This window comes from Macaca nemestrina, chromosome 9 (assembly GCF_043159975.1).
Source record: "Macaca nemestrina isolate mMacNem1 chromosome 9, mMacNem.hap1, whole genome shotgun sequence".
NCBI classification, from domain to species: Eukaryota; Metazoa; Chordata; class Mammalia; order Primates; family Cercopithecidae; genus Macaca; species Macaca nemestrina.
Window position 1 is genome coordinate 46,242,490 of NC_092133.1, and position 13,116 is coordinate 46,255,605.

At 36.1% G+C, this 13,116-nt stretch overlaps 1 protein-coding gene across 5 annotated transcripts in view; it reads right to left on the bottom strand.

Moving 5' to 3' along the window:
* Positions 1-307: 307 nt before the first annotated feature.
* Positions 308-13,116, bottom strand: part of LOC105480955 (multiple inositol-polyphosphate phosphatase 1) — a 52,484-nt gene continuing 39,675 nt past the window's right edge. For 2 of the 5 annotated variants that reach the window (XM_011740171.2, XM_011740184.2), the window contains one exon: positions 308-6,888. In XM_011740171.2, the coding sequence (XP_011738473.2) occupies positions 6,492-6,888 (397 nt within the window). In that variant the 3' untranslated portion in view covers positions 308-6,491. Of the gene's footprint in view, positions 6,889-12,158; positions 12,331-13,116 lie in introns of those variants that run through there. The other 3 variants (XM_011740178.2, XM_071069541.1, XM_071069540.1) reach the window with 3 other exon arrangements.

The following is a 13,116-nucleotide window of genomic DNA, read 5'->3' on the forward strand; positions in this document are numbered from 1 at the left end:
CAGTTTTTAGACCTGTTAAAGAAAACAGTCCTTTGAAACATCATGTAGGCCACAGGGCTGCAGGAAAGTCTTCTAGCCATGCTTCCAGCTATTTTTCAAGAGCTAGGCTGATAGCAACTAGACTTGAAAAGCGAGTATTACTGACTTTCCTACCTCCAGCAGGTGACTGAGGCAAAAATTAGCAGTCTATTTGAAAAGTTCCACAGTGTTGGCTGGTCTACCCTTATTTTCCTAACTAGAAAAACCTCAAGTCTTGCAACCAGAGTAATAGGGATGTATTAATAGAATCCTAGCTGCTTCTGGAACCTATGTCTAAATCTGGGAGTTTTGTGTATTACCTCTCAGCAAGGAAAATGCAGAGAAGGCTGTGGTTTCTATTTTATTTTTTTTATGTCCTGCCCCAAGGATCTCAATTTCTCTGAGAAGAGTCTTTTCAGTCTCATAGCACTGAAGTAGGAAGAAAAGCTGAGACAGTTGTTTTTTCCCACTATAAATGGCACTTGCATGGTATGACTATCTAAAAGAGACTAATTAGAAAACCAGGCCCTTAACCTAATTTTCATAATGCAAATACTGACAGAAAGCTTCAGGGAGCAAAGCTGCACAGACAGAAGAGAAAAAAACACTATCCTGTCTCCCCAAAACTAGGCTTCTCATCTCATGAAGGCAAAAGACAGAAAAATATCTAAGAGAAAGAATCCGACAGGCATGGTGGCTCACACTTGCAATCCCAGCACTTTGGGAGGTTGTGGTGAGAGGATTGCTTGAGTCTAGGAGTTCAAGACCAGCCTGGGCAACATATTGAGACCCTGTCTCTACAAAAGATAAAAATAAAAATAAAAAAAAAACATTAGCAGGGCATGGTGTGACACATCTGTAGTCCCAGCTACTTGGGAGGCTGATGTGGGAGGATCACTTGAGACCAGGAAGTCAAGATTGCAGTAAGCCATGATTGTGCCATTGCACTCCAGCCTGGGTGACAAAGTGAGACTGTATCTCGAAAAACAGTAATTAAAAAAAAAAAAACATAAAAAATAGGAAAAAGAGGGCCGGGCGCGGTGGCTCAGGCCTGTAATCCCAGCACTTTGGGAGGCCGAGGCAGGCGGATCACGAGGTCAGGAGATCGAGACCATCCTGGCCAACATGGTGAAACCCCGTCTCTACTAAAAAAAAAAAAAAAAAAAAAAAAAAATTAGCCAGGCGTGGTGGCGGGTGCCTGTAGTCTCAGCTTCTAGGGAGGCTGAGGCAGGAGAATGGCATGAACTCGGGAGGCGGTGGAGCTTGCAGTGAGCGGAGATTGCACCACTGCACTCCAGCCTGGGCGACAGAGACTCCGTCTCAAAAAAAGAAAAAAAAATATATATATATATATATAGGAAAAAGAAAAAGAAACTAATGGTCTCTCGAAGAGCAACTATGGCTGGAGCAAAATTAGCGTTTCCAATTAAGAACCTTTTTTATCAATGAAACAGATTTTCTTATCTGTATGTATCCAAGGATATATTTCACCAGCATATACTTAAGTAATTTATATCAAAATTGTATTTTTTTCCATAATATTTGTTGAAAAAGTTTCCCAAAGCACCCAAATTGTTAATGCAGAGAAAAATCTACAGACTTTCATTCCAACTTAATTTTCCACATTAGCCATCTTAGAAATAATGTAAAATAAATATCTGAATTCAACTTTATTTTACCAGTAGTATTACCCAATTCTGAAGGCTGTCATTTTAATGAACAAATATTTATTCTCCCAGTACAACAAACAAAAGTGTGAACATGGATTGCTTGGGTCTAAATGGTATTTAAAATCTGGGAATGGGCCAGATGCAGTGACTCATGCTTGTAATCCCAGCACTTTGGGAGACCGACGTGGGAGGACTACTTGAGCCCAGGAGTTCAAAATCAGCCTGGGTAACACAGTGAGATCCCATCTTTACAATAAACTTAAAAATTAGCCGGGCATGGTAGAGTGTGTCTGTAGTCCCAGACACTTGGGAGGTTGAGGTAGGAGGAACACTTGAGCTGAGTTTGAGGCTGCAGTGAGCTATGATGGCACTACTGCACTCCAGGCTAGGCCACAGAGTGAGAATCTGTCTCTAAAAATAAGAATAAAATAAAATCTGAGAATGTAGCACACGGAAGATGTTGAATTGAGGCTAGTTTAAAGAATAATAAAATTAAGAATCCTTCTATCGTAAAAAAATTTCAGTAATGACAAAATAGTTTTTAAAATTAACCTCTTCCCAAGGTGTCCAGTATGGGACTCAAACTATAAATCTTTAACTGGAAGAATATGACATCTCTTTTCCTGATGTGGAGTTCTGTCAAAAATACTATTATTCTCACACATACACAGAACAAAGCATAGCTAAATACACTGAAAAGAGGCTGCCACGTGAATGGAAAGAAACAAATGAATATGAAAAAAGAACAGTTAACAGAGAGTTGGGTGATCTTTGATCTAAGTTCAGGGTAATAGTTAGATATAAGCAAACTGTACATGCAAGTAATGCAAATATTTTCAGCTTACATTTGGCAAAAGACAGTCCAAATTCCCACTATCATCAATGAACCACATGAAATACCATCTCAGAAAACTGTGTTCCAAAACTGTACAGTTTATATTCTGGTCAGGCTGTATGTAACCCTTACATCTCTAAGAGCATGCATTGGTAGTTCTGCAGTTTACAAAAGGAAGGTATTCCAATAAAGGTATCATAACAGTGGAATATGCCTGGAAAAAATGAACTACTTTTTCCCTTACACATTGAGTTTTGATTTCAGTGTTAAAATTAAGATCAAGATCATCCACAAAAGCAGTATCAAGTAAGTGTGTGTTGGATAGCAGGAACTTCAAAATGACGACATGACCACAAGAAAACAGTAAGTACAGTACAATGCACATGTAGCTGTAGATGAGACAGAAAAAATAGCTAATGTCCATAGAAATTAATCAACCAAAATGTCAAACCAATAAAGATTAAACTTTGGCATAACTGAGTAATTTGGTCACCTATTACGAATGAACTCTTGTTAGCCAAAGATTATTTTTTTCAATGTTCAACTCTTCACATATCCTATCCTAGATAATACCTTTAGTTTTTATCTAGAGATTCTCATTTTAGACATTTCTTAAATGAGAATAACACCAGAATAGTATCACAACTTCTGTAACACTAGCAAAAATGGACCACGCTTAACCTCCATCCAGTATTTTCATATGAAATATTTAAAATATATCTTTATAGATTCAAAGATGACTATATAGTCATGTCCTATTGAACAATGAAATTTAATTCCTATGAAACTTTCATAGTCTTTGATACTTTGAAAAGTATTCAAAGGATACAAAATATTAAGTTAATGTGTCAGACAATAAATGCTTTCAGATCTTTTAAGATAAACTTCTTGACTAATAATAAAAAAAAAAAACCCTAAGTTCATTCATCTTTATATGCCCAGACTAAAAGTATAGTGTTTGTATATAAAAGTACTCAACCAGCATTGATAAATTGAAGGTATTAATTTGCAACAAATGATCAGGATTTTTATAAGTCTTGAAAAACAAATAGAGCAGTTAAAACAAATTACTAATTCAAGAATGATACAGAGAATGTAAGTCTTTTTATAGAAAAATGTAAAACTCCCACAATACTGCAAGCTTCCAGAATCAAGCATGCAGTGCAATGATGAAAACTGAATTTTACGTTGATGATTACCTCTAGACAGGGTATAGGGCTAATAGAATCATGGAGGTATACAAAAGTCCTCAAAACAGCGCTTATTTAAATCTAAAACAAATGTTATAATGTTAATTTTGATAAAATAGGATGGATATGGTACTCATCATTTTTTCTTGTTTGCATATTTACATTTTTTTTTAAAGAAATGAGAACACCAGAACTTTGCAGAATCAGCAGTGTGTATTAATGCACCAGCAGCATTTACCAGCTAATCATCTATTTTATAAAACATCATTCCTTTGAAGATCTCTAATCAAAAAATCAGGGATCTCTGCATCTCATAATTTCAATACACAGTTGTGACACTTAGATTTACAATTGAGTACAATTTTTCCTCCACTTATATTTAATTCCATGACTCACCACCCTATAGCCTGAAAGGAACCCAAATGGAATGTGTTAGTTTAATCCAAAAATTTTCAAAGTACATTCTCATTTACAATTGTCATAGATTGTAAATTGTCATAGATTATAAATTAGAAACTTTGAAAAATTTTGGATGAAACACATGCTATTGGGTTCCTTTAGGCTATAGGGTGGTGAGTCACAGAATATAGTACATGGAGTATTGAATTGAGGCTAGTTTAAAGAATGAAATTAAGAATCCTTTCATCTTAAAATACATTATTTCAGTAATGACAAAATAGCTCAAGTTTTTAAAGTTAACCTCCTCCCAAGTTTTCCAGTACGGAACTCAAACTATAAATCTTTAATCGGAAGAATATGATATCTCTTTTCCTGATGTGGAGTTACAATCTATGATGACTGTAAATGAGAATGTACTCAGGTCAAGCAAGATAGAAAAAAATGCAACCTACTATAATGCCTCCTTTATTCACAATAAACAATAGAACATTAAAAGCCAGAGACATTCCATAGGATAACCCCATGTTTCCCAAGGTCACTTCAACCCAGGATCCTTTCTTTCTAACCTTTATATCTTCTTTCTAGAAGTTGTGTTCTGAGAATATTTTATATATCATGTCCATTCGGGAATAATTCAGTTTCTGAAAATCCCATGTTGAAATGGTCCTTCTTCATCTTTTCATAGCATGCATACTATATTTACAGCTCCCAGTGTTTTTCAGCTTGTTTCTTTTACCTACTCATTAGTGCTACTTTTTTTTAACCTTAGAAGATCTATTCAAAAAAGTATTGTCAAGGTCACATAACCCAACAGTTAATATGACATCATTTTAAAGGTGTCCCTGGGTCATATTTTGTAAACCAAAAGCAACACAAGGTTTTCTTACTAATAGAGAAAGCATTAAAAATATTTTTATCTTTTCTCTAAATTAGCATATGATAACTTCATTGGCTAAAAAACTCAAATGACTAAGCATTAACTAGAAAATATTTCAACTATCGGTGATAAAAAAGATCTTATTGCCTTTTTTTTTTAAGCCTCAAACTGATTTTTCCAATTTTATCAACTGAAGTTTGGCTTGAAAATGTCCTAATCCAAGTCACATATGACAATCTGTATGCAGACACATGGATATCCTTAACATGTGTTGGTTTTCCTATGGTCTGTCTCCTTGAAAGCAAAGTACCATAAAACTAGTAAGAGGAGACTCTGGTAGGGGATTTTGCTGCATGTTGTTTAATAAGAATAAACACATATTTTAAAGAAAAATATCAGATTTTCCTTTGAAATATCTTACCTTTAACGTGTATATGAATTAAAATAAAATGCATTAACAAATCCATTATTTGAGGAAATTTCTATTTAAAGAAAATTGCTTTAAATTGCCAGGTCAGTCAAAGCTGCTTGGATTTCCAAACTTTTACCATCAATTATTGATTGTATTTTGACACGGAAAGGAGAAAAGACCTGGTAGTAAAGTCACAAGAATTTTATTATAGCAAATACTTTCATGGTATTTGACAGAACTCAGAACTATTTATAAAGAAAGAAAGAAAAATCAAACAACTAAAAGATACATTTCATATAATAGGAAAATATAAAAATAGAAGCCAAGTGACAGAATGAAAAAGTTAGCTAAGCAATGGATTTGAAAAACTTTGATTCTAACTATCTGACTTGTTGCTAATTGTCCAAACAGATAATAATTTAAGATGGTCTTGTGAGACTTCCTAGAAGTAAAAAGGAATTATTGAAAAAATGTTCAAATATTTTATAAATACCAAATACCAAAAATATTTATTTTCATTGTACTTTCTGACTTGCTTCAGTGAAGGTGTCCTTTTACAACACTCTGTTTCTTGTTTCAAATTCTCATCTAGAGATGTTACTTTCTTCCAAAGTGATACTCCCGACTTACCACAATATTCCTGATTAAGAAAACGCTAGCTGTCCCACCTGAGGAAAAGAGAGAACTGCAGAACAATCTGTAAAGTTCCTAGACAGTTCAATCAAGTTAAGAATGGTCCAGCTGAGATATTTTGTTACTCCAGCACTTTTCAAGTATCATTATGAAATCATAATTCTATCTCAGTGTGAGATTTCTTATATAAATAGGAAGAATTTCATTTCTGTAAACATTTGCAGGGCCAGCTGTTTCTCTGAATAGATTTGTTTCCCTTTAAGAGAGCCGCTCCAGTGAAAAATCTTTTCTAACATCTCATGTCCAGACCCAAAGAGAAACCCAATGTTTTTCTGTGAAACGACAGAAATACTCAAGTAATATAAAAGCTTCCTGTAATCAAGGAATTGTCTAACTATTACAAGCATGTAATCACTCCTTACAGATTCCTAAAGAATTAAAAATGTTCTTCAGTTACTCATAGTTCATCAGATGTACTGTTGGCCTTTGCTAATTCACATTCTTCACTGGTTTGACAACTCTGAAGGATGTCCTTGTAGTGGTTCTTCAGATCTTCATAAAATGAAACAGTTTCTGGTGAGTAAGCCAAGGGTAACACCTTTTCATTTAATAACATCTGCACTCGGAATTGTTCTTTAGGAGTCTTAGCATTTTCACAGTGGTAAAGCACAAATATCAGGTTCGAGGCATAAGGTACAATGTGACCGCTTCGGAACTTCCGATGCATTTGTTCCTTGTAATTGTAAGCTGTAAGGGGTTCCTTGTCTTTGAAGTAGCCCATGAGAGAAAGCAGTGGAAGAAGGGTCTCCGCATGACCAAACTGGAGGATGACTGGAGAAGAAATTGGCTGAGACCTTCAAACAGAAATGAAGGGAAAATAAGGTATATATATTCTTGTCATAGAACACAGTATTTACGCTTAGGAGTAACTTTCCCATCTTTTTTTAGTTTAAATAATCCCATCTATTTTTTAAATCTTTATATACATTACTCAAGCATACGGCTGAAATTCCGTGTGGCAGAGAACCAAACTTTTTATACCGAAAGTTAAGTTCCGAAATTCAGGATCACCGTACTGTTGCAAATCCATATAAAACAGTGTGCATACACATTTTCCTTTAAGTTTAAAGAGAGACAAGTGTCTTATAGATACAGGAACTTGAAACAGATGTGTATTTCAACACTGTATTGCCTTTCTGTGCATAAAACTGAGCAAACTGGCCCTTAGTAAATATTACTCCATGGAGCTCAATCCTTCAATGGTTTACAAAACCCACAAAAGGTTAGTGATGTAACCTATTGTGGCTGAAACGTGTCTCTGGTTGGGAGTGGGAGTATAAAGTGCCAGGAATACAAACCACTTTCAACACTGAGCTAAATCAATTCTTTTTCTTGAAGTTTTCTATGATTTTTTTTTTTTCTGGTAAAGAATTTTTATAAGAAGCAGTGAATGACTGCTTAGCCTTTTCCCTACTTTTATAGAAAAAATACTGTTTTTCTTAAATATAATTTGTAAACCTATTCAAACATGACTGTCTGACTTTTTGCCACCACTCATCAGGTTACCAATTTAGTGCATGTGGATTTTCTGGGAGGACAGAAGCAGCAGTTCTAGACCTTCCTGATTCCCTCTGCCCTCAATACACATAAACAGAGCAAGTAGAGAGCAAATCCAAAACCCATGGGAAACATTTACAACATAACTAGGTGGAAAAGTATTCTCTATGAACCACTCCAAGTAGCATCCAGTCCCAAGCACTAGATATTATCAATATCTGTTGAAGAAAGCAGAGAGAAGCCACAGAGCATCTGAGCAATCTGAGAACAGGAGAATCCCCAACAGCCAATAGGTATTCACTGGAAGCGCTGTGGGTGAATTGGAGATAGCAGCTCAAATTGGGAAGTATTTAGTCCTCTCCAGGACTTGGTGAGTGCAAGGCAGGCCTGCAGTGATGCCTGGGGCTGGAGAAACCTGGAGCTCCTGTGAACTCTCCAAACACAGGGCTCACACTAGAGAAACTGCTGGGAGTGAAATTTCGGCCAAGCAGGAGAGGGACAGAAGAGATAAAGGAAAAAGTAAGTCCACATGAAAGTAGGGGGAGGGGAACAGAGCCAGGAAATCTCAGAAAATAACCCATCATACTTCTGAACAGCACACACACCAGAACGGGGTGGGGGTTGGGGGGGGGGCTCTGTGAGATGAGACAAGCAATCTGACACAAACCTTTTTCTAAATGTTCAGGAAAACAATTCATACTAAAATAACTACAGAAAAGCATGTAAGAAAAAATGAGCAGAATAACTTCCATATATAAGAATACGCTAGAAATATATACTCAAAAAGTACACTGAAACTGTTAACAGTATTTCAAAGCAAACTAAAAGACAATTATTCACTACTTTGAGATTAATATTCTCTAAAAGGTGTAAAACTTAAAAGCCATTCATCAACAGGAGCTTCCCAAGCCTCTGTTCATAACTGGTATACTTTAATTAGGTCATTTAAAATACCTAAAACTTATATTTATTTCCAAGAAGCAGCCTCTTAGGGCTGAAGTACCAAGCAGTAGCATTCAGAACACAGCTATATTTAGTTTGGCCAGCATAAGTATTTTTAAATTTTGCATTACTTATCAGTATTTAAAAATTGAGAGGTTTAAGATTCTTAAAAATCCAGATTTTTGGCTCTTCTTAGAAATCTGAAAGATCTGGCAGCACAAGTCCATATATACCCATAAGACCATAATCAGCTAAACAGGAATAATGTTACCCAACCTCTAGACAGGGCACATACTTGTTGCACAGCACACGTATCATTCCACATTATCTAACGTAGGATGAATTCATTCCTTTGTTACTTGCCTGGCTCCTTTATACATCTCAGTATATTCAAGTCTAAGCTAACACCACTGTCATCATCTAAATAATGAAATTTAATAAGGATACAAGTTAAAAGAAAAACAAGTAATATAAATATACTGGTTTACATTTTAAATCCTTTAGCCATTAGGTAGAAACCTAAAAACCTCAAAGCCAGAAGCAATCCTAAATTCAACTTTCAGTTATTGCTCACCACGGAATCTATTAGGACACAAAACAGGTCAGGGAGGATAGCAGCAACAGCAGCAACACCTCCACCATCTAACCAGAAGAATCTATTGTCAGTAACTCTTTCCCCCACGCCAAGAACTCTAATAAACTGGGGACAACATATGACAATATATCCAAACTACTGTCATTTCAGCAAGTAATTTATATGCCATTTGGGAACTTTACATTCTTTTTTCTACCAAGTGTGTGAGATCAAGTGCATAATTTACACTATGGACAGCTTCACTCAGACCAGCCCCTTTTTAGGCACCCAATAGCCACATGTTGCTGGTGGCTACTATGCTGGAGAGCACAGGACAGACAGTGGTATGGACAGTCTTACATACTTAGATTCAAAAGTTAATCAAATAAATAGCAAATAGGAGAAAAGATACAAGAAAAACAAAAACACACACATGAAAACTATAAATTGGGGGAAGGAAAGAGACCAAAAGGGCTAGCACAAATTATGAGTTCAAAGTTCATTAATTGCATCCAAGCTATAGAAGAAATGAAATCCAGACTGTGACTCAGATTTAAGTTGTAAATTTCAAGGTTCCTTGGGTTTATACAAAAGGCAGGAAACACCTTCCCCTTCCCTTTTTTTTTTTTACTGCCTTACTGTCAGTGATATGTTAAAATCAGTGAATTCTTCAGCAGAAATTTGAGGAAAATTATACTTAAAAATGCTTATCGGAAGTTTTATGGGAAATCAAGGAAGTTTATATATTAGATTCTCACAGTAAAACATCCCATCAAAAACAAATTACTGTCTTCTACCATTTGATGAATCCAATTTGTTTTAAAATTGTATTTTAGAATTCCAAATAATTTTCAATAGGAAGCAAAAGTGCTAACTTTTTATAAAGTCCATAAGTATTGATTATTTTCTTACATAGAGCAATGTCTATTATACAAATTTGAAATACACCAAAAAAACCCCAGTATCTTGAGGGTCTAGTTAAATGCACTAGTAAAATAATAATAAGACAAGGATAATAGTTTACAAAAACTAGAGCCCATTAAAAGCAAGAACAAGATTTTGCTTAGAAATTGAAATGTGCCTGTAGGGAATAATAAACTTATAATTTTATTTTTATAATTTATATATTTTTACAATAACCAAGTATAAATATTTTAAGTTTGTTGATAATGAAAAGTATTTTAAAAGAGCACAATTTCATTCATAATCATTATTTTTCTACTTTTACCCTTTGTGATTTAACGTAGCTTGTTACTCAAGAAAAAGCCACTAGCTGATGATGCTCGTATTCACACAAAAGGCCCTGGGCAAATTAGCTGCACTCAATTTTCCAAAACGTAATAAAGAAGAGACTTTTCAAAAGATCCATTTGGTTAATTTGTTAGATGTGACATGCCCTGTCATTTCATGCCAAGTGCCAGGCACCATGCTAGTTTCTTCTTGGAGGAGGAGGGGAGGGGAGAAGAATAGTGGCACAAAAGAACAAAAACACAAATGAAACATTTCTGGCTCTTGCAGATTTGCATGTGTCTGTTAGAGAAACCTAGAGAAGAACAAATCCTTCTGTCTAAGGAAGAATTGAATACACTTTGCTGGGGAGGTGGTGTTTGAGCTGGGTCATGAATACATTCCTACTAAGTCTTAAAACAGAAATGCTGCTCATTGTAGCCTTAGCAAAGTAATTGCTTACCCTATGATACAGGTACTATCATACCCTTTTAGAGAGGGAAAAACTAAGCAGCTTGAAAACTAGAGGGCATAACCTAGTTATGAGCAAATTTTAGGGCAGATTACTCAATCTCTCTCAGGCTTCCTGCCAAATGAAGATAAGCTACTTCCCTTGCAAAGCTGTTGGATTTGAGCTACAGAAAAATACTCGCGTATTTGCCATCAGATTGATCGATGGCTCTATGGCAAACACTACCACAGTGATAGCAAACAGCCACAGTGGCAGCAAGAGCCACAGCAGTTCTAGCAGTGAAGTGACCCAGCACACAAATTAGTGGTGTGCTGAGTTTAGAATCCAGGAGATGAGTTCAAGTCAGTTCTCCTAAAATATCATCAGTACCTAACACTTTATTCTAAAGGTAAACACAGTATCAAGTAACAAACTCATTTCGTTGAATAGCATATTTTAAAATTCATCAGACATCCAAAAGTGCTAAAGATCCAAATGCAAAAGCAAAACCACAGGTATACCATAAATTAAATTGTATGGAAACAGTTTATACCAAAAAATTTTACTTGGAAAAACCTTAATGCCTTTGATAAGAAAATACTTGCTTATGAAGAGTAAATAATTTAGGAACTTAGTAACTTCTTAGTCACTTAAATTTACTTTCAAATCATTGTTGATTAAAATCATTTAAAATCAAGTAATCCCAGCACTCAGGGAGGCCGTGGGCAGATCACTTGAAGTCAAGAGTTTGAGAACAGGTGGGCCAACCTAGTAAAACCCCATCTCTATCAAATATACAAAAAAATTAGCTGGGTGTGGTGACACACGACTGTAGTCCAAGCTACTCAGGAGGTTAAGGTACAAGAATCACTTGAACCAGGGAGGCGGTGGTCGCAGTGAGCCGAGATCGCGTCACTGCACTCTAGCCCAGGTGACAGAGTGAGAATCTGTCTCGGAAAAAAAAAAAAGAAAAACAAATCATTTAAAATCAAATCAGTTCTTATTTGTGGGAAGAAACGTAGTATTTCAACATACTGACTGAGGAAGACTCCATTGTCAGTGCTTAGTAACACTCTTCAGCAACATGCAATTTGGCAAAAGTACATGTAAAAAAAAAAATCCCGCAAAATTTTTAAAAAATGATATTATTTTCCTTGTTTTTGTTTAAAGATACAGGAGCTCACTCTGTCACCCAGGCTGGATTACAGTGGCGTGATCATGGCTCACTGCAGCCTCGACCTCCTGGGATCAAGTGCTCTTCCCACGTAGGAATCCCATGTAACTAGGACCACAGGAGCGTACCACCACGCCCCACTTATTTATTTATTTATTTATTTAATTATTTATTTTTGTAGAAATGGGGTCTTACGTTGTTGCCCAAGCTGGTCTTGAACTCCTGGCCCCAAGTGATGCTCTCGCTTCGGCCTCCCAAAGTGCTGGGATCATAGGTGTAAGCCACCATGCCCAGCTGATTGTTTCTTAAATAAGGCATCAATTCTTTTCTAAGAATGTAAAGGCAAAGACCACATTTCTCGGGTGTTCCATCTGAAATGCACATGCAATAACAAAAAAAAAAAAATATTCAATGAAAAGCACAGTTCTAAAAAAGCTGATTAAGATAGTTTGGCAGAACATGTTTCTCAAGACACAGGTCACAAGGACCCTGCTGATAAAACCAGTTGTGGTAAAGAAGCCAGCCACAACCAGCCAGAATCAAGAGGGCAATGACAGTGACCTCTGCTCATCCTCACTGATCCTCACTGCTCATTATGTGCTAATTATAATACATTAGCATGCTAAAAGACACTCCCATCTGTGCCGTGACAGTTTACAGATGCCATGGCAACTCCTGGAAGTTACCCTATATGGTCTAAAAAGGAAGGAACCCTTGATCCCGAGAATTCCCTACCCCTTTCCCAGAAAACTCATGAATAATCCACTCCTTGTTTAGCCTATGATTAATAAATAACCATAAAAAATAGCCAACCAGCAGCCCTCAGGGCTACTCTGCCTATGTGGCAGCCTCCCTTTTATTCCTTTACTTTTTAATAAACTTGCTTTCGCTCTACTCTTTTGGCTAACTTTTGAATTCTTGCCTCCCTGAAGCCAAGAACCATGTGACCTCTGGCGCTGAACCCCAATTTTGCCCTATGACATGATCACTAATGATGTAAGCCTCTAAGCAGATGAATAAAGACAAGGGTGTAAGCATCTAAATTTTTACTCTTGCTTGGAAGAAAGAGAATATGTCAATAAATGACAATTTTTAGTCATAAAACCAGTATCTAGGCCAAATCTCCAATCAGTAATTAATAGCTACTTGGAACACTG